Source organism: Cavia porcellus, unplaced genomic scaffold (genome assembly GCF_034190915.1).
Source record: "Cavia porcellus strain 051 isolate PalLab524CR breed Dunkin Hartley unplaced genomic scaffold, mCavPor4.1 scaffold_31, whole genome shotgun sequence".
Lineage (NCBI taxonomy): Eukaryota > Metazoa > Chordata > Mammalia > Rodentia > Caviidae > Cavia > Cavia porcellus.
This window is the reverse complement of record NW_026947514.1, coordinates 9,568,666-9,591,467: the sequence shown is the minus strand read 5'-3', so window position 1 is coordinate 9,591,467 and position 22,802 is coordinate 9,568,666. Positions and strand designations below refer to the sequence as shown.

The following is a 22,802-nucleotide window of genomic DNA, read 5'->3' as shown; positions in this document are numbered from 1 at the left end:
TTTGACAAAGTGGCTATCAGCTTTGCTCCATAATTACAAAGCATTTTTCTTAGGTTTATAAATACCAATTAGAATGATTATTCCATTAAACTTCTTTTCATTTCTATGTCATCTATTTCCTTACAGTCACCTTTGTATGTGGACATACCTTGAATCACATCAAGTAAATGTTGGCTCACAAGTGTCATATAATGAAAGAAGTGTGACATACTCACGTAGCAAAATGGGATGGTCAGGGCTTTGTCAGCCTCTTGTAGAATAAGGTATTTTCTTGTTGAATGAATGATTAATTGATGTGAAAGTCATATTTCCTTTATGTGCTCAGAAATAAATTGTTTACTTGTCAGTTCCTGAGTTTTAGAAAATAATCTAAGATATTGCCACATAACGACTCGTGGAGATTTGCTTCTGCACTTTCAGCATAACTGTTGAATGATGGAGTCCTACTTTCCATCTCTTTGCTTCACATTTACCTTTTAAATGTTTGTCTGTCTGTCTGTTTGTTTGTTTGTTTGTTTGTTTGTTTGTTTTGGCTGCTGATGGTTGGGGGGTACTTCTCACATAATGTATAGATCCTCTACCACTAAGCTATGTACTCAGCCTCCCTCCTCCCCCTCCGCTGAGACAGGTGCTCCCTAAGTTACCCAGGCTGGGCTTCAACATCTGATCCTTCTGCCTCAGTCTCCTGAGCAGGTGGGATTACAGATGAGTGCCACTGCCTGGCTGAGTCATCTTACAGTTATGAAATGTCTCCTTCTGTACGGAAAACGAAGAATCCTTAATTTCCAGCTGTGTTCAGTGAAAGCAATAAAGAAGAGGACCATGATAAATATGTTGTATCCAGGCTTGTGCGGCCTTTTTAAAAGAGATGCAGTATGTACATTAGCCAGAGAGCTGGTTATTTCACTATTGCATGTTGTCAGTGATTCTGTTGAGTCTTCTATTTCCTTATTAGCATTGTCTTTTAGCATAGCTGGGGATATTTAATAAATACTGATAAAATAATCCTCAGGATGATTAAAAAAAGTAAAATCTTTTAAAATCCAAAAAAAAAAGAAAGAAAAACCTCAGATCACTACAACCCCATAATTGTTTGTAGTTTTATAAAATGGTCCAGTATCTTTTATGATAATTGCAAGAGCGAATAAGGTTTGTTTGTTTGTTTGTTTGAGACAAGGTCTTGCTTGCAGAGTGGCCTTAAACTTGCTTTGTGGCCCACAGAGGCCTTGCTCTCACAGAAATCGTCCTGCCTTAACTTCCCAAATGCTGGGATTACATGTACGTACCACCAGGCCTGGCTTGAGAATGAGTTTTAGCCTATTAAAAAGAATAATCAAGCTTACTCTGTTGGAAAACCCTTAACAAAGAAGAGCCATACATTTCTATCATTGTAACTAGTTAGGACTACTTAACAAAGAAATTAAAACTAGTTTCAGTGGACCCTGAGAGTATACCACAGGGGATAAGCAGAATTGAATATTTTGACATTTTAAGTATGTCATCAACTCTAAGAATGGAAATGTAGCCAGACTTTAGGAAGGAACTTTGACTAGAATTGGAGGCCCTCAGAAGTCTATTTTCATTTATGCTCTTTTCAGTGCTGCTTTTGTTTTATTTTACAGTTATGGGTGGAACTTAGGGCCTTGGTCCTGTGTTAGTCAAGCACAGTAGCACTGAGCTACATCCCCAACCTTTTTGTGTGCTTCATTTTTTAATTTTTATTTTGAGGCAAGGTTTCACTAAATTGCCCAGGCTGGCATCAGACTTGTGATCCTCCGGCCTCAGCCTTTTTGATTAGGTACTGACCACTTTCAAAGAGTTTCTATTGTTTTGAGACAGGACTTCATCATGTAGTTCAGGCTGGCCTTGAATTTGTGACAGTTCTCCTCCCTCAGCCTCTGAAGGGCTAAAATTACAGGCATGTGCCACCTGCTTGACCACTTTCAAAGTTTTTAAGTTCTAATTATTACTCAGAGTTTTCCTGCCCCTCCTCTGACCACTTTCAAAGTTTTTAAGTTCCAGAGTTAAACAAATAACTGTAGGTATTTATATGTGAAAAAGTTTAAAGTGCACTTTTAAAAACACATTTTGACTTCAGTATATTGTGGCTCAGTTATGTATGATATTTTTCATATTAATAGCTCACAGAAAATGTTGCAAAACAGCCAGTAGAAGACAGTTACGTGAACGTTCTCACTACTCTTGCTGAAGATAACTAGTGTTATCTTAATCAAGGGTACTTCTAGGGGTGGAGTCCCAAACTAGGATCTGTGGATGTTGCAATTATTCCTTTGATTTGTTTCATTGATTTTCTTTGGGAATTCATCTAATCTCCTTAAATCATAATTTTCATGGCTTTTTAAAAAAATTTTATTTAAGGAGGAAAAAAAAAAACAGAAAAAGGATACAAGTTACACAGAATTTCAGAAAAAATAAACAGTAGGAAATCACAGTTAATTACATATTGTCATCTTAGAAATAGTTGTTGAAGTTACAAAATTAAAGCATATAAAGGGGACTTTCAAACAGTGAGACTGCAAACAGTTTTGTTCAATAATCCAACAAAACTCAGTAATATGGTTATCTATCTTATACACTTAAATATATATGCAGTTATATCTTTTAGAGAACTTTTTTTTCCTTTCTTTTGTACAATGACAATTACACATTTTGGGTTTTATTACTCCCACAGTTCTTACTACTTTTTTTTGAAGAAAGTAAAACCAAATGTGACATACCAGGACAGAGTCAGTCAAATCAAAAGGATGGACATAATACATAATGTAAAAACAAAATATAAGGTGATCAACAATAGTTACCATAATGCCTCTTGCTATCTTAAGAAGAATTGCCTATATCATCAGTTATAATAAAATTGAACAAAACAGTAAAGAATAAGACCAATAAAACATTGGAGACATTAGAGGACTTCAAAAGAAGATAATAGTCAACCAGAATGGGCGTCACAATGGATCTTATTGTCTTCATAGTTGTTGCCTAGACTTTCAAACTTGGTACTCTCTAGCGTAACAGAATAGAGGAAAATCAGTCAAAACAAGATGGTGAGAGCAATACAGAGTTTCAAATCAAGTTAATAGGAAATCAAAGTGGGTTACTATAATATATCCTGCTATTTTTTATTTATTTTTCCCTTAATTAAAAGGATACAAATGAAAAAGTAGATAATAAAAAGATTGAGATAAAAAAAGAGGGCATAACAACAAAACAGTGCTGGTCAAAACAGCCATTTAAGCGAAATAATGTTTCACCACAAGATAATCTCGACACAATAGTAGTTACCATAGTGTCTCTTCCCTTAAAATCTTTGGGTATAACTTCGTACACTGTAGCATCAAACGTATCACAATGTAAAACCATTCAAGAGAATGACAGTATTACAGGGTATTTAGAATCAACTAACAGAAAATGAACAATGGTTTCTGTATAATCTCCTTGTCTATAAACGTTTTTGTTTATATTATCACATATAATAAAATCCAATAAGATACAACACATTAAAACCGATGGAGACAGAAGAACAAAAGCTTGATGGGACTTCAAAACAAGAGGATATTAAATCAGCACTACCTATTATGATGTCTTGTTTTCTCCAAAATGGCTCTTCCTACTATCCAACCTTCTCTGCCTCATTTCTGCTGAGCTTTTTTTCTGTCACTAGTTGTCAGTTTGTCCTTTTCATTTCACTTTCTGCTCCATTCATTGTGGCCGCTCTGCCACTGTTTCTGGAATCTTGGTATTTTTCATTTTTAGAATATCCTGCAGTAATCTCTGTAGAGTTGAATTGGTGGTTGCAAATTCCCCTAGTTCCTCTTTATCCTGGAAGCACCTTGTTTTTCCATCAATTTCTAGGGACAGTTTTGCAGGATATATCAATCTTGGCTGGAGGTTATTATCTTTCAAAGCTTGAATTATTTCCCCCCACGCTCTTCATGATTTGATGGTTTGTGCCGAGAAGTCTGCTGTAATTCTGATGGGTGTTCCTTTGTAAGTGACCTGTTTCTTGTCTCTGATGGCTTTTAATATTCTGTTCTTATATTGGATTCCTGGAATTTTGATTATTATATGCCTGGGTATAGCTCTGTTTGGGTTGTAGGTGGCTGGGGTCCTGTATGCCTCATACATCTGAGTATCTTTACCTTTTGCTAAATTAGGGAAATTCTCCTGGATTATTTCTGTGAATAGCTTTTGTAGTTCATTTGTTTGAGTCCCTACTTCTTCTTTTATGTTCTTAATTCTTAAGTTATAGATCCTCTTGTCATCTTCTAGTCTTTGTATTATTGCTTTGTTTTCTTGTTATTTTTAAGAAGTTTTTCAGTTCATGCTCCCACCTTACAAATCTGTCCTACAGTTCTGATAATCTATCCTTAGTTTCTTTCAAGCTGTTATACCAGCTTTCAATAGAGTTTTTAGTTTCCTGGTAATCTCTGTGAACCTGCTTCACGTATTCTATGTTTTCTCCATTTTCTCCATCAAACAATTCTCCCCTTTTTTTCTGTTCTTCCATTCCACCATCTGTTTTTTCTTGGGTGGTGCTTAGCATTTCTCTAACTATTCTACTTATTTCTTGCTTTATTTCATTAAATACTTCATTTTTGAACTTCTCTATGAGGTTCCGGAGATACCGCTTTATATCTATAGGTGCCGTGTCTGATATTGCATGTTTTCTGTCTTCATTCTCTTTTGCTTTTACCTTTCCTGGATCAGTGTTCTCAGGATTGGGGACTGAGGAGCCTTTCTTGTTGTTCCCTTTTCCCATACTTTTTGTTCCTTCCATACAAGCGTATGTAGGAGGCTCAGTTTTTTTTTTTTTTTTTTCTCTTTGTCTGTGGCAGTTTGTTTGAATCCGCCGGCTAGGTGTTCCCGCCCACTGCAGTGTACTAGGGAGACACAGACCTGGGCAGCCTCTGCTGGGCCCGCCCCTCCAGGTCAACCTACTGAATGTTTCACTGCTAGGGTGCACCGCCAGGCACAGGGACCTAATTTGGGCTAGCCTACAGGATCTTAGTCCGCGGAGTCACCAGGCCAAGCGCTCCCCACCACTCCCGCTTGAGAGGGGAATATGTGGGGAATATGCGACTAAAGTCACTGCAGGACTATGTTCCGGCTAGTCTGCCCGTTCCCAGAATGTCCTCTGTTGGAGCCTCCTAGTCTATGAAAGGGTCCCCATTTCACTCTCTGCAGGTCGATGCAGGGCTCCCTGCCAGTCACGCTCTCAACGCCATTTGGGCCGATTCCCGCTCTCAGAGCTTTGGCACGCCTCTCTCTCTGCTGTGCGGATTGGGACACAGTATCGGCAGCAGGAAATTCAAATTGTGGCTTCCAGTGGCACGGGATCCAGCTTCCGCACTGAGATTTTATCTGTTCCTGTTATAGCATCAGGATTGCATTTCCAGTTGGTTTCTCTCAGCTTACTTTGTTCCTGGGTTGGCAAGGTACATCTCCCCTCGTGTGGGACTCCTCACACGGCACCACTCCTGGATTCTAAGTTGGTAATCTCAGAGAGCCTCCGTGGCTGCTGTTATTTGTCCGCCATGTTCTACCGGAAGTGGCTTTTCACATAGAAGTTGTTTGAACTTAAAAATAATACAGATGATGTCTCCAAAGTGGAAAAATCTTCACCTTCACCACCCCACTGTCCATTGCTTTTCCTCAGTCAACGTGGCTACATTGTGATTGTAGATATATCGACAAAATGCTTAGTAAATTCTTAGCTGTACTCTTTAAACTCTTGTAGGGTCAGTTTGTCTTGTTCCAATATGTTCTAATTATATTCATCCAAATATCAAGGAATAATAACAGATAATTTATCAATTAGGTACATAAGATTTGAGTAATTTTGTCATTTTTTTCCCTATCAACAAAGTCTGTGATGTCTAGGATCACCAAATTTTATTTAAGACTATGTTGTATACTTTTTTGCTGCGCTACTGGGGGTCAAGCTCAGGGCCACATGTATGCAGGGCGGATACTTTACTGCTGAGCTGCACCCTCAATTCCTTCTTCATATACTTGTAACAGTCGTTTTTCAAACAGTTCTGCTGTTAGTTTTCACATGGGGATTTTTAGAGGTACCTCAGGGAACCTGGAGGACAGGGAAGCAAATAATGTGAGTCTTTAATTGTACTCCAACCAAAAATCTTTTTTTTTTTTTTCCTGGTTTCAAACTGTGAGTTGAATCCAGGGAATGTTGGGCTACATTCCACACCTCCACACTTTTAATTTTATTTTGAGAAAGGATCTTGCTAGTTGTCCAGGCTAACCTTAAATTTGAGATCTTCCTGCCTTAAGTGCTTAAGTAGTTAGTATTACAGGTTAAAAATATAATTTAAGAGTGTGGCAGACTGCGGCCCTTCCAGGGGGAGAACCAGGAGCAGCTCCTGAGATCCGCGCCATGTTGGAACTTAGGACACTGGCAAGCCAGGCAAGCACCTCCCCTCCCTGTTAATGGGTGGCAGTGTGGTAGACTGCAGCCCTTCCAGGGCGAGAACCAGCAGCAGCTCCTGAGATCCACGCCATGTTGAAACTTAGGACACTGGCAAGCCAAGCAGGAACCAGCAGCAGCTCCTGAGATCCACGCCATGTTAGAACTTAGGACACTGGCAAGCCAAGCAAGCACCTCCCCTCCCTGGTAATGGGTGGCAGTGTGGCAGACTGGGGCCCTTCCAGGGAGAGAACCAGCAGCAGCTCCTGAGATCCATGCCATGTTGGAACTTAGGACACTGGCAAGCCAAGCAAGCACCTCTCCTCCCTGGTAATGGGTGGCAGTGTGGCAGACTGGGGCCCTTCCAGGGGAAGAACCAGCAGCAGCTCCTGAGATCCGTGCCATGTTGGAACTTAGGACACTGGCAAGCCAAGCAAGCACCTCTCCTCCCTGGTAATGGGTGGCAGTTTGGCAGACTGGGGCCCTTCCAGGGGGAGAACCAGCAGCAGCTCCTGAGATCCGCGCCATGTTGGAATTTAGGACACTGGCAAGCCAAGCAAGCACCTCTCCTCCCTGGTAATGGGTGGCAGTTTGGCAGACTGCAGCCCTTCCAGGGGGAGAACCAGCAGCAGCTCCTGAGATCCGTGCCATGTTGGAACTTAGGACGCTATAAAACCAAACAATCAGCCTGCCTCCCTGCTAAGCAATAGTGAACCTACTGATGCACAGCCTAGAGTCAAATATCCCACTTCTGTCTCCCCATTATCAAATGAGAACCAGAAATCTGAGCATCTCCTGGGAGGTTGACCATAGCAAATAAGGGGAACTTCCTTCTACCATCTCTTTGAAGGCAAGTATTTTCATTACTGTTTTGCTCTTTTCTGATTAATGGTACTGCTCTATTCAATATTCTGTTTTGATAAGTTCTATAGTGTTCTATATTTCATCTCATTTTGACATATGTGATTGAAAGAACAACTGTTATAAAGATAACAAAATATACTGTGATACCTATTACTATTATCCTGGTAACCTGCTGTGAAGTTCTGTACCAATTTCACTGTACGATCTTAGTTGGCTTTATTCTGTCTTGTTCTGTTGTATACTTTCAAAATAAAATTTTAAAAAATACGTATAATTTAATAAAAATTTTACCATTTAGGGAAAAAACACAACTGTTTTAACATGTAATCTCTTCATTCATTTTCTGGACATGTTCTACCTACTAGATGCTGGGCACTGGGTATATAAAAATGAGAGAATCTTAGGCAGGAGCTTCTTAGCAGAAATTCAAAGTGGCAAAATCTTTATTCCCCCTTTAGTTTACAATTAGGCATATCTGTATAAACATGCTTTTGTAACTTTTTATCTTGAAAATACAGAATTTTATCTGAGACTTACATTTGGTACTTGTATGAAAAGTATGTTTTTACACATAAGTGTGGCGTGCATATAACCATTACTAACGAGTTATACTTGTGATTTGTGGTGGGTTAAGTAACACCCAGTTGAACGAAGTCAGCGTGGTGCTGGGTGTGGAAGGCCCACCTGAGGATTGTTCCAACAGCATGAAAAGATAACTGGAGCAGAGGATGGTGCGCTGTTGATTCTCCTGGAGAAGCTCATCATCCTGGCTTCCTGATATGAACTTGGATATTCTCTTCAGAGGAGCTTGGGTCCTAGCTGTTGCTGAAGACAGCTGCAGCTTTCGTCCTTGCCTTGAGTGTTATTTCCTGGCTCCATCCCTCAACCTGCTGGCACAGATCCTTTATCCCGCTGCCTCAGACTTTCTGTGCTTCCACCACTGACCTTTGGGCCTTCCCAGTTCAGATCCTTGATACAGACTTGCGTGAGACATTGTTGTGGGCTCTAGGCCTCTAGCTGGACTTGTGGAGGGCATTGTCATGGATTCCAGACCCTCAGCTGGATTCTTTGGGTCTCTAATGTGTGAACAAATCTCCTGTACTCCTTTGCATTTGACTCTTTGGGTGAATATTATAAAATAATCCTGTAAATTACACATCCTGGATTAAATCTTTCCATTGTAAATCCTGATCACAACATAATCCTTTTGTTGAAAATACTTTTTTCTTTTCTTCTAGAATGAAAGACTTAAAAAACTTTGTAGTGACCTAGAAGAGAAGCACGAAGCATCAGAACTTCAAATAAAGCAGCAGTCTACAAGTTATCGAAATCAATTGCAACAGAAAGAGGTAAAGATTTTGGTATTATTTTGGTATTCATATTTATTTTGGTATTATTTGGTATTCATATTTATTTTGGTATTATTTATTTTGAGATAGGTTCTTTCTAATTTGCCAGGCTGGGTCAAAACTTGTGATTCTCTTGCCTTAGCCTCCCAGAGTACTGAGACTGGGATTTGTACCACCATGTGTAGCTGAGTTATTTCCTTCTAAGATTTGGGCTAATAACTGTGGGCACACTGTTTTATCTAAAAAGACTTGATTTAGAAAGTTTTGAGAGCATAGACTGACACAGTTTTCATCAGCATTATGATTTGGTAATTACAGAGTCCTAAGAAATTATCTGTACTTCCCCCTTACATAGGAATACCAAACCCATTTTTTTTCACATCCAAAAGTCTATTTGATAAAAGTCCAAAATATTATCGTGAACAGAGAAAGAACACTGGTTAGTGAAGTCTAAAGCTTATATATTTAAAACACTTTTTAAAAATTTTAAAGATAGTAAAATCCAACAAAACAAAACAGAATAAAGCCAACCAAAACAAAGCAGCAAAATTGGTACAGAGCTTCAAATCAGGATACTAGGAAAACAACAATAGCTACCATAGTATATCTTGTTATCTTCACAATAGTTGTCCATTCCATCAGGTATAGAAAAATCAAACCAAAGACAGAATAAAACCAATCAAAACAGAATATTGAGTAAAGCAAAACTATCAGAATAAAGCATAACAGTGAGAATAATATATGACTTCAAAGACAATATAGAAGGAAATGCTCCGTATTTGCTATATTGCATAGTCATCATCCCAAGAGATGCTCAGACTGCTGGCCCCAGGTCTGCAAAATCAACCAGACAATGCAAGCATTCAGTTGCTTTATGTACCTTATTGCTATCAACTCAGCCTTTGCTCCAAACCAGCGAGTTGCTTGTTGGGGGGAGGGGAACAGACACAGGATGACTAGACATAGGGGTGGGATAGGCTCACGAGAGACACTGACTTTTCTCCTAGAAGCCACATGGCTTGTATGGCTTACCAGAAGGGCTGGCTGGTTGGCTTCTTGTTGGATCCTCTCAGTCCCAGTGTGGTAAATTCTTGGGAGGTGCTGACTTTGCCCCTACATTTTTAAATAGCTGTCAAATATTATAAACATCACAAAATGCAGAAACGGAATGTTTGGATTAATAATTGAAGAACTCTTCTGGGAAACATTCTTTAATTTCCTATTATCTATATCTTATTTTGTTCTTTATTTAATTTGGGTTTCTTATATAAAAGAAACCACCCAGTATTTAAGCTTGTGTGTTTGAGTTACTTAACGTTATGATCTCAAGACACATCCATTTTCCTACAAATGGCTCCAACTTATCCTTTATTATGGCATTGTGAATAAATGCCACATGTCCTTTATTCAGTCATCTGCGATGCATATACAGGCTGCTTCCAAGATTTAGCTATTGTGAAATGTGCTGGTCAAATGTTTCAGTTTTAGTTTTAGATTCTTGACCAGTCTTCAGGTGACTCCCATAATGACTGTACTAGTTTACATTCCCACCAGCAGTGTAGAAGGGTTCCATTTTCCCTGCAGTCTCACTAGTAGTAATAGTTTTTGATTTCTTAATGATAGCCATTCTTTCTGGAGTAAGATAGAATCTCAGTGTTATTTTAATTTGCATTTCTCTAGTGACCAGTGATGTTGAACATTTCATGTACTTATTTACCATTTGTAGTACTTTTGAGAAGCTGTTCATTTCAGTTGCCCATTTTTTTGGGTGGTCGTTTGTTGTCAAGGAATCTAAATTTTTTTTTTTTTAATTTAAGGAGAAAAAAGAAAAAAAAAACAGAAAAAGGGTACAAGTTATACAGACTTTCAGAAAAAATAAACAGTAGGAAATCGCTAGTTAATTACATATTGTCATCTTAGAAATAGTTGTTGAAGTTACAAAATTAAAGCATATAGAGGGGACTTTCAAACAGTGAGACTGCAAACAGTTTTGTTCAATAATCCAACAAAACTCAGTAATATGGTTATCTATCTTATACACTTAAATATATATGCAGTTATATCTTTTAGAGAACTTTCTTTTCCTGTCTTTTGTACAATGACAATTACACATTTTGGGTTTTATTACTCCCACAGTTCTTACTACTTTTTTTTGAAGAAAGTAAAACCAAATGTGACATACCAGGACAGAGTCAGTCAAATCAAAAGGATGGACATAATACATAATGTAAAAACAAAATATAAGGTGATCAACAATGGTTACTATAATGCCTCTTGCTATCTTAAGAAGAATTGCCTATATCATCAGTTATAATAAAATGAACAAAACAGTAAAGAATAAGACCAATAAAACCAAAACATTGGAGACATTAGAGGACTTCAAAAGAAGATAATAGTCAACCAGAATGGGCGTCACAATGAATCTTATTGTCTTCATAGTTGTTGCCTAGACTTTCAAACTTGGTACTATCTAGCATAACAGAATAGAGGAAAATCAGTCAAAACAAAGGAGTGGATTTTTTTGAGTGCTATATTTATTCTATGTATTAGTCCTCTATGGAGTGGCTGACAAGATTTTTTTCCATTCTGGAGGTTGTCTCTGTACTCTGTTGGTTGCTTCTTTTGCTGTGAAGCTTTTTAATTTGCTATGATCCCATTTGTTGATTCTTGATCATACCATTGGGTTTCTTCTATTCAAAAAGTCCTTGTCTATGCCTAGGTCCTTGCCTTGTCTTGCTTTCAAGACTTTGTCTATTTTATCTTTCAGTAGGTTTCTGTTTTAATACTTACATCTTTGATCAGTTTTAATTTTAGTTTACATAATACATGGTAAGAGATATAGGTTTAGGTTCAATCTTTATGAAGACAATGAGTTTTCCCATCACTGTTTGTTAGAGAAACTATTTTTCCTCCAGTGTAAGTTTTCGGCCCCCTTGTGAAAAATAAGGTAGCTGACGATGCCTGGACTTGGCTCTACATGCTCTGTTTTGATCCATTGAGTTACTTATTTAATGACCAAGTTCCATTCCTGCTCCTAGGTTGCTAACTGAATTGGTTGCTAACTGAGGAATTGTATGTAGTATGTAGGTTATAATACATATTCAGAACAAAGAAATGGTCAAAGAAAACTCCATAACTTTGCTTTTATTTGCATAACTCTTAATGCAGTATTGTAAGGTACAGTAAAACATGAAACTACAGTACTATACAGTATGATCAGCAGAGTTAGCATATTGCATAAACAAGGTAGACTGTACAAAAAAGACACTGAGGCTCTGTAAACAAGATGTACAAAAATGCACACAAAAAAAGATGTGTTGTAAGTCTAAACAGTTGTTAAACAGCTCATTAAATGAGGAATATTTGTAGTATAACTTGAAGTCTGGGCTTGTGATGTCTCCTGCCTTGCTCTTATTGCCCAGGATTGCTTTTGCTATTCTAGGCCTCAGCTCTAGGTGATCCTCCTGCCTCAGTCTCCCAAGTGCTGCTTCTTTCCTTTCAATTTGTTAAAGAGTTTGAGGAATGTTGGCATTAGATCTTCTGTAAAGTTCTTGAATCTATTGGGACCTGAGCTTTTTTTACTTGATAATATTTTCCCTTCAATTTCATTGTCTGATATTGGAGAATCCAGGATATTTTGTTTGTATTTTTGTTGAGACACGATCTCATTATGTAATTCAGGCTGATCTTGAACTCACTATATACCCCAGGGTGACCTTCAACTCATAACAATCCTCCTGCCTCAGCCTTCTGAGTGCTGGGATTACACACATGACCACCATACCTGGCATATTCAGAATTTTATCTTCTTGGTTTAGCTTTGGTAATTCATATATAGGTAAATCTAGAGGTTGGGAACAGAAGAATAGTAGAGGAAAAATTTGAAAAATAAACAATAGGAGATGAGAAGCTGGACAGGAAATGAGAGAGGCTGTCACTACAGCCCAGACTGGCCTCGAGCTCAGCAATCCTCCTGCCTCTGCCACCTGAGTGCTGGGATTACAAGGTACAAACCTTGTGCCACTACGCCTGGCCAATCAAAGGATCTTATTGAGTAGAAGGGTATTTGTAGAATTAGATTAAGGATAGAAAAACTTATCTAATTTCTAAATGGGAAATAAAAGATAACAGAAAAAAACAAAACAACAACAAAAAAAAAGAAAACAAAGAACAAGGAGAATGGTTAAGAAAGGATTAACAGATGGCTGGAGTTAAAAAAAAAAGTAGGAAAGAAAAAAAAATACCCCAAGCCTCTGTAAACCAGTGAAGAATAAAGAGGAAAGAAAAAATCATGTCTAAAGAAAGAAAGGAAATAAGATTCTAAAAACAGGAAAAACAAGTTCTCTGTTTCTTTGAATGGGTGGTTTTTCTGTTTCTGCAGTTTAGAGCCCAGTACTTCATGGTTTTCTCCACCTTGCCTTTTAGACTATAGGAGCAAAGCCAATCTGAGAACTTTAAAGCTTTAGCTAACTTATTAGTGAAATCTTGATCTTTATACTGTTTGAAACATTTGTGCTTTAACTGTGGTATTTTTTTTTTTTTTTTAGGATATCTTAAAGTTAGGATGTTACGGAAGATATGGATTAACTTAGTAACTAGCATATTATATTATCTAGCATATTGTTGCTGGATAATCTTAGATACATCATTGTACTATTTAATATTAGGGATCTATAAAGAGGTCAATTTTTTTTTAAAGTCTTTTCTCTAAATTATAAATATATAGGTAGAGATCAGCCATCTTAAAGCAAGACAGAGCGCACTGCAGGACGAGCTGCTGAAGCTGCAGCCAGCTGCTCAGGCAGTGCCTGCAGGGGCCGGCGGGGTAGCAGCACCCACTGCATCATCCTCCATCAGCTATGCGATCCATCACGGTGCTTCGGCCATGTATGCTGATGACATGGACTTTGGTGACCTGCTTTCATCACAACAGGAAATAAACAGATTGTCCAATGAAGTCTCAAGACTTGAATCTGAGGTTGGCCACTGGAGGCGGGTTGCCCAGGTAGGTCAATTTGGATGAGTTTTAAAAACTTGACGTAGGTAAAAATAGGGGTGCTATCCAGGAAGCTACATGTAGAGTGTTTGGTATGGGATATGCTCCTAGACCAGGAAATAGAAGCCTGCATTGCGCTTGCGATTCAGCCAGTGGTGAAACGGTTTTGTGGGTTGCCTTTCTCTCGGCTTCAGTTTCCCTTTCTGTACAATGTTTGAGGAAACGTTTTGAAAAACATTTAAAGCTACCAAGTCGTTTTTAGCCATCTCCTCTTCTCCTAGAAACTCCGAGTCTTCTCTGGTGGGGACACCAAGGCTCCCAGGTGCTGTGTGTGATGCGGCTTCCCTGGATGTGGGCTGCGGTTTTGTTAGTGTTAGTGATGTGTACAGTGAAAATCTGGGGACTGATACTATAAAATGTGTTAAACTATTTTTTGTTGGTTCGCATGCATTAGGAATTAAATACTTTGTATTTTGGGCTCTAAGCTTTCTTCCAAGGAACATTTTTATTCATACATATTAGATTTCTTTATGTGGTATTCTGGAATTTGTTGGTAGACATGAGACTTGGAATAAATTGGTACGTTGTTCATTTGGGTTTCTTCATCAGAACAAGAAAGAAGCAAAAGTATATATGTAAGATACTTTCTCTCATTTTGTGAATATATTTTATGGAAAGGACAAATCTTACCAGTTAAAATTACCTCCTTATCTCCAACATTGTTAGACATTCCTAGTGTCCAAAATAGACAGAGGGTGTCTGTCCAGCTTGTCACCAAAAAAGCTGTGACTCTTCACTTCATTGGAAGAGACCTGGAGAACTTGACAGGATTGTAGTTTCCATGTCCCACCTTCAGAGATTTTGATTTCAGAGTCTATTTTAGAACCTTAGAAACTGCATTCAAACAAACAAATACTCCCAGGTGATCTGCTCATAGGAGCCACATATTTCAAGAAAAGTTGCTAAGGTTGGATTTTACTCTTAAAATCCTAAGGGAAGATACAGGATTTTTGTATTTTCACTTTAGCACATCATGAGTGCCTAGTTTGTGACAGACCTGTATTGAAATGTAAAGGTGAAAAAAGCATAATTGGGACTTTGTAGGGGCCTTAATTTTCTAGCTAGTCACAATGAAAATTATTTATATATGTAGATATATATTATTTTTAGTAACTATGTAAAGTATTCATTACCTCTATTTTAGTTATTGCCAAGAATAATATACTCATTGTCTTAGTGATTAAAATTATGAGTCAAGTACATTTCTTTCATTTCATTTTGTTTTGTTTTTTCTTTTTGAGACAACGATTTCACTATGTAGTTCAGGCTGGCTTCGAGCTCACTTTGTAGCCCAGGCTGGTCTCAAACTTGCAACGACCCTCCTGCCTCAGCCTCCCTAGTGCTGGGATTATAGGCATGTGCCACCACGCCTGGCACTAAATATATATTTTTTGACTCCAAATCTTGTGTTCTTTCCATTGTACTATATTTTGTCTTTCAGGTCATTGACTCATTAATGTGTTATCTAGTAATTGTTAATAATGTTAAGTGAGTGCTTTTTAGAGGAGTGGGTGTGTAGTACAGAGGAGCTAGGCAGTTTGGTCAGTGGTATAAAATTAGTTCTGGTCTTTTATACAATAAGGTAACCATTGATAATGGTGTGTACTTCAAAATAGAAGAAAGAACTTTGGATGTTCTTGCCACAAAGAAGTGATAAATATTTGAGATGATAATGTTAATTATTCCCTTAATACATAGTTATTTGGTGACAGTTAAAATATTTTTAAAGGATAAATGAACAACATACAGCTCTGAAGAAGAAGAAGAAGAGAATCCAAATTCCTTTTATTTTCTTGTCAAACCAAAGATTATTCTATATTAAGGAAGAGATAGAGACCTTTTCAAAATAATTTCAAAAACAATTTTTCAGTGTTAATATTGGATAACCTATTGTAGAAATTTTCTTTAAACTGCTTATCATCCTGTTTACATTTTGTTAATATAAGTAAAATATTCTCTTTTTCTGCCTTTATCTTTTTTTTTAAATTTTTATCTAAAGAAAAATTAAACAAAACAGAAAATAGGTAGAAATAGTACATACGTTCAGAGAAAAAAAAACAGTAAGAAATCACTAGTTGATGTTGTCATTTTACAAATAGTTGTTCAAGGTACAAAAATGGAACATGTAAAGTGGGAATTGAAACAGAGAGACTGCAAAAAGTTCTAATCAACTGTCCAACAAAAACTTAGTAACATGATTGTCAATCCTATACATTTAAACATACATGCAGTTATCCGTATCTTCATTTATGTTTAGATTAAACAAACTAAAGCAGGTTAAAATTATTCTGAACAAAGAATAATAGTATTGCTGAATTTCACATCATGACACTCTGTGATCAGCACTGGGTACTGTAGTGTCTTCTTTTTAAAACTGAATTTAAAGAAAGACTGAAAAAAACAGAAAACGGGTAGAAATAATACATAATTTCAAAGAAAAAATAAACGGTAAGAAATCACTAGTTGATGATTACAGATTGTCTTCTTACAAGTAGTTGTTTAAGATACTAAAGTGGAGCATATAAAGTGGGGATTCAAACAGTGAGATTGCAATCAGTTCTGTTCAACTATCCAACAAAAACTTAGAAATATGGTTATCAATCCTATACACTTAAACATATATGCAGTTACCCGTATCTTCAATTATGTTGACTTTGAATAAACCCAAGCAGGTTAATATCACTCTGAACAAAGAATAACACTATCGCTGGGTTTCACATTATGACACACCAGGATCAGCACTGGCTATTTTAGTGTCTCCTTTTCTTCAAAGTATCTGTTCATTTCATCAGTTGTCATAAGATCAGTTCTCATAAACTGTTTATAGATTCTACACATGCATGAGTCTCAACATGTATTTTTTTTTTAATTTTGAAAGTAGTAAAAATGCAATAGCACAAGACAGAACAAAGCCAATCGAGACAATGCAGTGAAATTGGTACAGGATTTCACAGTAGGATATTGGGATAGTAGTAATAAGTACTATGGTGTATCTCTTTAACTTAACAATAGCTGTCCAGTCAGTTACATGTTGTAAAATCAAACCAAAAATAGAACATTGTAAAACCAATTGAGAATACTGAATAGAGCAAAAGAAACATAACAAAACAGTGAAAACAACCTTTGCCTTCAAACAGCAGATAGAAGGAAATCCCCGTATTTGTTTTACTGCATATGGTCATCCTCCCCAGAGATGTTGAAATATCTATCCCCAGTAGCTAAGCGGGGAGCGGGCAGGTGGGAGAAGGGTGCTTGATTTTCAGCTCGTGTGGCAGTAGGCTCACAGGTAATGGTTCTTCTCCAGGCCCAAGCTGCAGACGCTTACCAAGAGGGCGGGCGAATAAGCTGCCTGAGTCCCTCCATGGCTGGATCTCTGGAGCTCTGTTCTCCTCTTCTCTGCCTTTATTTTATACAACGTTATTTCTCCAATTAGCAAATTCTTGACTAGGTCATCTTTTTTATTGTGTATTACTCTGTAATGGACTAGGTTTCTTTAAAAAGTGCTTGGTATTCTTTAATGAGAATCTGAGAAACATCCCGTTTTTGAAAAGTAGATTTTAATGTTTGTGAGTTTTTAACATGAAAATTGGTGCAATTACTTTCTAATTGTCTTTTTTAACCCATAAGACACAAGGAACTTACAGCTCTGATCAAAGTGAAATCTGCAAACTGCAAAATGTTATTAAGGTAAGTCAAATTTTGATTGCCAATGATTGCTGTGTATCTAAACATCTGTATATTAAAATGAAAGATAGGTTGAATTTAGAAGTCTCAGCTATGAAAGACTATATGCATTCTCATGCTCAGTTTTTAACTATTTTAAATCATGATTATTCTCTATGAGAAATAAGATACATAAAAATATTTTGCTGGGTGTCCCATGACTATAATCTCAGCTGTTTGGGATGCCAGGGCAGAAGGATTGCGAGTTTGAGATCAGCCTGGGCAAATTAGCAAGACCTCACCTCAAAATAAAATAAGTCTGATATATCTCAGTGCTAAAGTACTCCCCAGGACTGTGAAAATTTTAAATAAATCAATCAATTAAAATATCTCTCTAAAATCATTTGGTAGAATATGTCTCCATTGTACCTCATAAAATTACCTTTATTAAAAAAATTCCAATAGCATTTCAAGTTTTAGGGTTAAAGAATATTGATAAAATATAAATATTATTCACTGTAGTAACTGTTTTACCTTACTGGTAGAATTTTGCTAGTTTCTGTCATGCTTCTTTTAAGAAGAATCTTAGTTCCATATGTTATTGAAATTATGATCAGATGCATTGTTTTTAGCTTTAGTTTTTGGATTTACTATTATTATACTACTAATGTTGGTAAGTCCCCCTGTCAGACCGTGGCTTAATCCTGGCTACACTGTTTACCTACCAGCTGTGCTACTTTAGCAAAAGTAAACATCATCATGGCTGCCTTGTAGGGACTGTCTTGAGCTTTTAGCTTAGTTCTGGCACATTATTAAATAATTGACTTGCCATTTCAGAAAATAGCAACTGTTATCAAGTAGGATTCTTGGTTGCAAGCAACAAAAACCATCTACTGCTAAGTAAAGCAGAGGAGTTTTTCATGAAGGACCGGGTGTCTGACTATAGGACTGAAGAAAGAATTAAGCATTCTGGTGTTAGGAAACACAGGCATGTGCCAGCATGAGGAATCTACCGGCCACCGTCAGTAGACTTAGGAGATGCAGTTTTCATCCTGTTTCCTGTCGAGGTCTGGAGATACATGGCTCATCTCAATTTTGGTAGCCAGGCATTGTGGCCCACAGGTTGGGAGCTCCATTGAGACTGACAGTAGGAAAGGCTGAGCAAGAGAAAAGTGGTAGTTACACAATACGTACAGACTGCCTTCTGATATTGCCGGAATAACGTTTTTAGGAATAGGACAAGGGCATAGACATAGAGACTGAGAAAAAGATATCCCCCCATCTTTTGTTATAATATTTCCCTGTCAGTGTTATCATTAAAAGTAGAAACATTTGTGTGTGTGTGGTACTGGAGGTTGAATTCAAAGTTTCATAATGGGCTGTAGCCTACTAACCCTTTCGTTATTTTAGTCAGGGTCTTACTAAATCACTACATTGCCAGTTGAATTTGTGATCCTTCTTCCCCAGCGATGCACAGTGCTGGGAGTACAGTCTTGCAACACTGAGGCTGCTAGAAAAACCATTTCTGAAGAGTAAGGAACAAGTGAATTCGTTCAGAATTGTCTTAATTTGGGAACTGTATTTAAATTCTTTTCAGATAATTAAATTTAATAGTGTAAGTTTTTGGTGAAATAAACAGGTTACCTAAATTTGTTACCATAAATGTGGTTAACTTAATTTTTCAGGAACTGAAACAGAGCCGAAGCCAGGAAATTGATGACCATCAACATGAAATGTCAGTATTACAGAATGCACATCAACAAAAGCTGACGGACATATGTCATCGACATCGAGAGGAATTAAGCAGCTATGAAGAACGAATTGAAGAACTTGAAAATCTGTTACAGCAAGGTTGTTAGTCTTCTCAGTTTCGTAAAATTGATGATGTAATTAAGTGACAAATTTATCTCTCTAAGACCAGAACATTGGTGTAGGTGTAGACCAAGTTCTAAATAATGAGGGAATGACTAATTTTGCTCATTTGCCAGAAATTTCCATCGTCACTACTACTTTCAAGATTGAAATGGAAAAGTCCTGCTCTTGTTGCAAACAAGAAAGAAATTGATGAGTTTGCATGGTTTAGTGGGGATAGTTTGGTAATAAAGGATTAGAGTTGTTTTTACTTTCAAATTCAGATACATAGATTTTTATTAGTTGATTTAAATATGTCTTTGAAAGTGCTTGGGTCACTGTGTTCTCTGCCTGCCCTCATTCTGTAGGGTGGACTTGTTTTCCTACTGTTACTTGGCCCAGACTCAATACAGAGCCTACTTCTTTTCTTACCTTTAATAAAACTTTGCGACTGTTAAAAAAAAAAATGCTTAGTTCAACTTCATTAACCAATTTAACGTTTCTTTATAAACTTTCCAAATTCTGAACCCTTAAATCTGATAGTTGTATTCAGGGAGATATTTAGTTCTTGGTACTTAAGATTTGACATCCTTTATGTTTTTGTTTTTTTTTTTTTGTCTTTTTCGTTTTTATCGGTACCAGGGATTGAACTCACGGCTGCCTGCTTGCAAGGCAGGCACTTATGCCGCTGAGCTAAATCCCCAGCCCCAACATCCTTTATGTTTTTGTTCTAGGTGGCTCAGGAGTTTCAGTAACTGATAACTCTAAGATGTATGAATTACAGAAAACCATTCAGGTTCTACAAACTGAAAAAGTGGAATCTACAAAAAAAATTGAAGAGCTTGAGGACAAAATAAAAGACATGAATAAAAAATTATCTTCTGCAGAAAATGACAGAGACATTTTGAGCAGACAACAAGAACAGCTAACTATGGAAAAGAGACAAATAATTGAACAGTGTGAAAACTTGAAACTGGAATTGAAGACTTATGCCATGAAGCAAAGTGATACTGCAAAAGAAAAGGAAAGAGTTCTTACACAGAGTTCCCCCACGGAAGAAGTATTTAGACCACAACAAGTACTGTCTGGTATAAAATATTTGGAACTTTTTTCAGATTGGTATTTCACTGAGTTTTAAGAGGCATACAATTGAATTGTTGAATACTTCGTGAAATGGAGTATTTGTAAAAATGACTATAATTTGATTAGTATTGTTTGGTTTGGATTCAGTTCATAGTTAGTGGATCACAAATCGAATTTTCTACTAAAAGATTAAGTATTGGTTAGGTGTCTCTCAGCGTCTCTTGTTTATTCTTTAGGTATTTATATGGAAGTCAGTGATGTAAGAAACCATGTAGATTTAACTGGGCACAGTGGCGGATACCTGTAATTGCAGCACCGGAGAGGCTTAAGAAGGGGATCATGATGAGTTGAGGCCAGTCTTGACTATATAGTGAATTCAAGGCCAACCTGAACTGCATAGTGAGACCTTGCATCCAGATATAAAAACAAACAGACAAAAAGAAGCCATGTTGATTTCTGAGAAATACTTATGTCCATAGACATTGTTGTGGGCAAGTGTGGGTCTGTTGCTTTACTCTGTATGGAATTGAATACTTTCTGTACCCATCTGGGCCCAGCCGGAGTCTCCCAGTAGAGAATGCAACATTTCATCTTTAAGAGTGGATTGGTTACCTTTTGAAATGATCACCTGTATCAAAGCAAAGACTTAAGCAATAAGTAGGTCTATAGTAGGTCTTCCACCATTTTCCATGTTCAGAATATTTAGTTATTCTACCATTATTCTGAGGTTAAGAAAATAAGTATTGAGGGAAGTAGACAAAACTCCAGTATTCATTCACACCAGGAAAACATAATAGGAGCTGTTTCGCTGTGCATTTTGCACTATGTCCTCTTACAGTATAAATTCCAACCTTTGTGAACTCATTCATTCTGTGGGAATTTTGTGTACTTGAGATCTCTCCACAGCTTTATCTCCTATCCAGTTGTTTATCATGAGCTTCTGGATGGTCTGGTTTGAATGGCCTGCTCTCCACAAATCATATGGATTTTCAGACTAAGTCTCAAAATAAAATCTCTTCCCTTCTCTCTTTCCCAGCCTAGTACGGTTTACTAGTCTCTCAAGGCAGACTACCAGAGTTGGCACAGAGCAAGTTGCTTGGCTCTCCTTGAGTGATGTTTCAGGATTTGTGTCTTCTGGGACACGGTTTCTCACAGGGGCTTCTCTCCTAGAGCTGCCATGTGGGCCAAGGGAAGGCAGTACAGTGGGTTCTGGACATGCTTCTCATTTGGCTTAAGTTCTAGTAACTCTGCTCTTTTATAAAACAAATGTACGTATCCTGTTGAGTATTTCTTTAAATATATTTGCTTTAAAAACAACTACTCTTGTATCCCTTTCCCTCTTCCATTTCCGTTACCACAGAATCCTTCAGTCAGTTATAATTGCTCTTTTGTTAACTGTGGCAGATCTCTTAATGGAAAATAGGACAGCAGTTAAGAGCAAGACTGGACTGGAATTCAGCTCAGTCACCAAATAGCTGAGCTGGCTTTGGGGATTTAGTTTATATCTCTGCCTCAATGTTTTCATTGCTAAGTTCTTTTTAGGATGATGTCTGGCCCATAACAAGTATTAGAAAAGTGTTAGCTGTTTTTATTCTCTTCTTTCTATGATTCCTTCTTCAAGCCATTTTTTGAAAATATTCTACAGGCGGAATAAATTTTCTGAAACACCGAGCAAGCAGGTCACTCCCCTGCTCTTATTATGTTGAGGCCTGCTGGGAGCTTCAAGAAGTCTTAAGTGTATGCGGTTAGACATGTAATAATATCCTTTATGCCTGGTCCGTCTCTGCCTCTTCAGTTTGTATTCATTCTTCTACCATCCTGAGGCTTTGGCCATGTTGAGCTCTGTGTACTTCCTTAGGCCAGTGTTGTCTCCTGGCTCTGCCCCATTGTACTGGCTGCCTTCTCTCTGGGGAATAGCCGTATGGTTCCTTTAGCAAGCTGTATTGACTCAGTGTGGGTGCAGTGTTCCCTTTGCGGGAAGATACCTGTGCTGCCATTTCTCTGCTTCACTTGCTGCCACAGTCTGGACTCCATGTTTGCCGTTTTGTTCTCATGGTACCTTGTGTTTGCTGGACTGCACTGTGTTGCCATCATGTCTTGTCTTGTTTTTCTTCCTCTCCGAGTTGTAAGCTCTTTGACAGCGGGTTCATTGGTAAGTGGTCACTGTTTCCTGAGGGAATGTGAAATGAGTTATTTCAGCTAAGTTTATTCTGTTCCTTTTCCAAAACCCCTTCTATTTATGGATCTATCTGTAATGGATTGATATCTAAATCACTTTAGTTAACTGAGAGATTATTGTATTGTTGTGGTATAAACATATAATCATTGCTTTTTAGAATTTGTTTTCTTGTCTAATCTTAGACCTTATAGTACCTCCAGCCATCCAAGCTGATGAACTCATTTTGAAATATATCTATATTTTTATTAAAGCAATAATCTCATTCGGTTATAATTTGTTCTCACTCTTCTACAGAGTTGGATTTTAACATGGTTT

The 22,802-nt window shown here is 37.5% G+C and overlaps 1 protein-coding gene across 1 annotated transcript in view; it reads left to right on the top strand.

Moving 5' to 3' along the window:
- The window catches only part of Trip11 (thyroid hormone receptor interactor 11), a 65,113-nt gene that overhangs the window by 9,387 nt on the left and 32,924 nt on the right, over positions 1-22,802 (top strand). The window contains exons 3-7 of the mRNA XM_003462655.5: positions 8,545-8,655; positions 13,382-13,660; positions 17,339-17,398; positions 19,060-19,225; positions 19,960-20,313. Coding sequence (XP_003462703.1) covers positions 8,545-8,655; positions 13,382-13,660; positions 17,339-17,398; positions 19,060-19,225; positions 19,960-20,313 — 970 coding nt within the window. The remainder of the gene's footprint in view (positions 1-8,544; positions 8,656-13,381; positions 13,661-17,338; positions 17,399-19,059; positions 19,226-19,959; positions 20,314-22,802) is intronic.